This window comes from Trifolium pratense, linkage group LG1, assembly GCF_020283565.1.
Source record: "Trifolium pratense cultivar HEN17-A07 linkage group LG1, ARS_RC_1.1, whole genome shotgun sequence".
NCBI lineage: Eukaryota > Viridiplantae > Streptophyta > Magnoliopsida > Fabales > Fabaceae > Trifolium > Trifolium pratense.
The window spans coordinates 37,828,852-37,832,704 of record NC_060059.1 but is presented as its reverse complement, the minus strand read 5'-3'; the positions used below and the strand labels follow the sequence as shown (position 1 = coordinate 37,832,704).

At 34.8% G+C, this 3,853-nt stretch overlaps 1 protein-coding gene across 1 annotated transcript; it reads left to right on the top strand.

Moving 5' to 3' along the window:
- The first annotated feature begins 380 nt into the window (after positions 1-380).
- On the top strand, positions 381-3,541 carry LOC123914741 (putative wall-associated receptor kinase-like 16). The gene is made up of 3 exons (XM_045965919.1): positions 381-1,401; positions 1,704-1,895; positions 2,033-3,541. The coding sequence occupies exons 1-3, from the start codon at positions 507-509 to the stop codon at positions 3,232-3,234; spliced, it is 2,289 nt and encodes a 762-aa protein (XP_045821875.1). The 5' UTR covers positions 381-506; the 3' UTR covers positions 3,235-3,541.
- Positions 3,542-3,853: the final 312 nt, after the last annotated feature.

The window sequence follows — 3,853 nt, the reverse complement described above, 5'->3', positions numbered from 1 at the left end:
AAATTCGAATCCTAGTCCTGACGTCCGACACTATCAATTTCGACATTTCTACGAGTTGAGCTAGAATTTGTGGACTTATATTCTATATTTTTAAACCACGAGAAAATAATATTAATGATCAAAATTGTATATCGACAACCGTAATCTGGTTTAAGTGTGTCATTTATTTTGGCCAACTCAAAATTTTTGGACTTCTGGAATCATTTCTTCCCCTTATACTATAAATCATCATAATTTTCTCTTTTGCAGTTTTCACGTGGTACGTAAAATTCAGTCATTCGCTGTTCAATTTTCCACAACTTTGTCTTAGCATTCGCTATTCAATTTTCCACAACTTTGGTTTTAGCAGACATATCTTCCTTGCAACTTCCAAGAGCTCACTATGAAAAACTAATCAATTTTGAAATTTTATAAATAAATAACAAAACACCCTTAGGCCACAAGACAGTACTGAATCAATAGTGACTTATAAATTAAAGGCCTATTTTGTGATTCAATTCAAGGCAATGAAGCTTAAGGTCATGCAAGTATTAATAGTAATGGTTGCTGCATTAGCCCTGTTGGAAGGCACACTTGCATCTGATGAACCCCAACAAGTCCTACCAGGCTGCAATAACACCTGTGGAGATATACAAATTCCATATCCATTTGGCATAGGATATTCAACACTAGATCATAAACCATGTTACATGGATTCCAAATTTAATCTCACTTGTGTAAACAACTCGACATTAATCCATGGGAATATCACAGTCCTAAACATAACTTCCCAAAGTCAAATGGTAATGAAATTTTTCGTCTCACGTCTCTGTACCGATGGTAATAATAATACTGAAGAAAAAGAAGCCAATCAACCTTTTCTCAACGTTCCTTCTTTCACAATTTCAAGCACGGAAAACAAATTCATAACCGTCGGTTGCGACAGTTACGGGTATCTCGACAGTAATTTCAATGGTGCCACTTATTCAACAGGGTGCTTAACAAGGTGTCCCCGTTATGATTATGATCCTAAAATGGTAAATGGGAACAATACTGGAAAATGCACAGGTTTAGGGTGCTGCCAAGTGGATATTCCTCCACTTATGAAATATATCACTATACAAACATTTAAATTCCCAAATTCTATATCTCAGAAAGGTTGTAGTTATTCCTTTATTGCAAAACAAGGATCCTATAATTTTTCTGTAGACCATATTAATAATCTACCTAATCAAACTTTTCCCATGGTTGTTAACTGGGCCGTTACAAATGAATCATGTGAAATAGCACAAACTACAAATAGCTACGCCTGCAAGGAAAATAGTGAATGTGACGATGATGATGATTTAGATTATGACGGTTACAGATGCAAGTGTTTGGAAGGTTTTGAAGGAAATCCATACCTTCCTGGAGGCTGCAGAGGTAACAAATTGAGCATAATTGTATACTGTTTTTGTAGTTTAATTAATGGCCTATACTTCATATTTTCAATGTTTTATAAAATTTGCTTCCTCATTTTAAAAAGTGGTTGACTATGTAAAGTTGACAAAAAGTGTGGTTGATCTCACTGTTTTTGTAAAGTTGACAAGATAGGAATCATGTTCGAAATAGATACACACTAAAAATTTGTATAGATTGAATTCAGTTTTGTATTAAATCGAGATATGACTCGGATATATTGTAGGATACTAACGAGTAACGACCATGGTTTTATTCTGTTTCAGACATTAACGAATGTGCAACAAATTTACATAGATGCAAAGATAGCACAAATTGTAAAAACACTCCAGGGAATCACACTTGTTTCTGTCCAGTAGGCCAAACCGGAGATGGAACAAAGGAAGGAGGGTGCCTACCAATAGTACCTACTGGAGATGAAACCGGGAATGCATATCCAATAGTACCTACTGTCCTTGGTAAGCAGAAAAACACACCTAAGTTTATTCTATGTTTATTTTCTTTTTCAAATCTAATGTGTTAATTAAGTATATATGTCACTGATATTAGTTTGGGGAACAATCCAAAAATTGGGTTCAATATATTTTGGATGCAGGAGTAGGAGCAGCATTTATTGTTCTATTTGTGGGGATCATTTCCTTCTTAGTATACCAAAAGAGGAAACTTACCAAATTGAAAGAGAAATTCTTTAGACAGAATGGAGGTTCTATTTTGGAACAGAAACTTCGTCAAAGAAACGACTCATCTCAAGTAGCTAAAATTTTCAAAGAAAATGAACTAAGGAAAGCCACTAACAATTATGACGAGAGCTTAATCATTGGTAGAGGAGGTTTTGGTACAGTTTTCAAAGGAGAACTAGATGATAATAGAATCGTTGCTATCAAAAAGTCGAAAACAATAGATGAAAGCCAAATTGATCAATTCATTAATGAGGTGGATGTTGTCTCCCAAATAAATCACAGGAATGTGGTTAAACTCTTAGGGTGTTGTCTAGAAACAGAAGTTCCTTTGTTGGTTTATGAATTTGTTAGCAATGGTACTCTTTCTGATTTTATACACACAGAAGATAAAGTGAATAAGCCAACTTGGAAAGCTCGTCTTAAGATAGCAGCCGAGGTAGCCGGAGCTTTGTCATATCTACATTCATCGGCCTCGATACCAATTATCCACAGAGATGTCAAGAGTGACAACATTCTCTTAGATGGAACCAACACTGCCAAAGTATCTGATTTTGGAGCTTCAAGATTGGTTCCACTTGATCAAACTGAAATAGCCACAATGGTGCAAGGAACTATTGGCTACTTAGATCCAGAGTATATGCAAACAAGCCAATTGACTGAAAAAAGTGATGTATATAGCTTTGGGGTAGTTCTTGTGGAACTGCTAACAGGGGAGAGACCTTTTAGTTTTGGTAGGCCAGAAGAGAGAAGAAGTCTTGCTATGCATTTTCTGTCATGCCTGAAAAAGGATAATGTGTTTGAAATTATTGAAGATGGTATGTTGAATGAAGAAAACAAACAAGAGATCAAGGAGGTAGCTGTTCTTGCGGCGAAATGTTTGAGACTTAGAGGGGAAGAAAGACCTAGCATGAAGGAGGTGGCTATGGAATTGGAGGGAATGAGGTTAATGGATAAGCACTCTTGGATCAATGATGACTTAAATGTAGAGGAGAATCAGCACTTGCTTCGTGAATCGTCATCTCGCATTTATGAAACTGGTGATAGCAGTAAACATGGAGATATTGGGTATGACAGCTTAAAAGATCATGTATTGATTGCCTTGGATGATGGAAGATGATTGGAATGTGACAAAATGCGTTTATTTTGTAATTTTAATTTGTTTATATACTTAATGTGTTCTGTGTTTGTATCTTAGTTGTTATTTAAGATTTATATATTAAGTAAAGATAGAGATGGAAGTGTACTATTGTAAGGAAACTATGATGTATCATTGAAATATTTCCATGTCATAAATCCTTCAGAAAGCTTGAACATGAGATTGCAGTCATTTATGATAAATATTTTGACTAACTGGACTAAGAGTCATGTAGTAAAGAGAAGTCCAATCATGATATATTTTTGGCTAAATTACACATTTTCTGGTCTGTTTTGCTTCGCATTTCTTCAATTAAAAGGTAATAAACTATCAATTTAATCCCGAAACTGTCACTTTTTCTCCAATTTAGTCGTCAAATTAGTCCCTAAAGTATATAAAAAACCGTCAACTTAGTCTGTCACATCTTAATAGCAAAAACTAAATAGACGAGTTTTATATACTTTAGGAACTACTTATTATATTTACATATAAGCATAGGGACTAAACTGAAGTCGATGCGATGGTTTAGTGACTAAATTGATGGTTTTAGGGGACCAAAATGAAACAAAAAATAAGTTATAAGCGCAATGAGCTATAAATA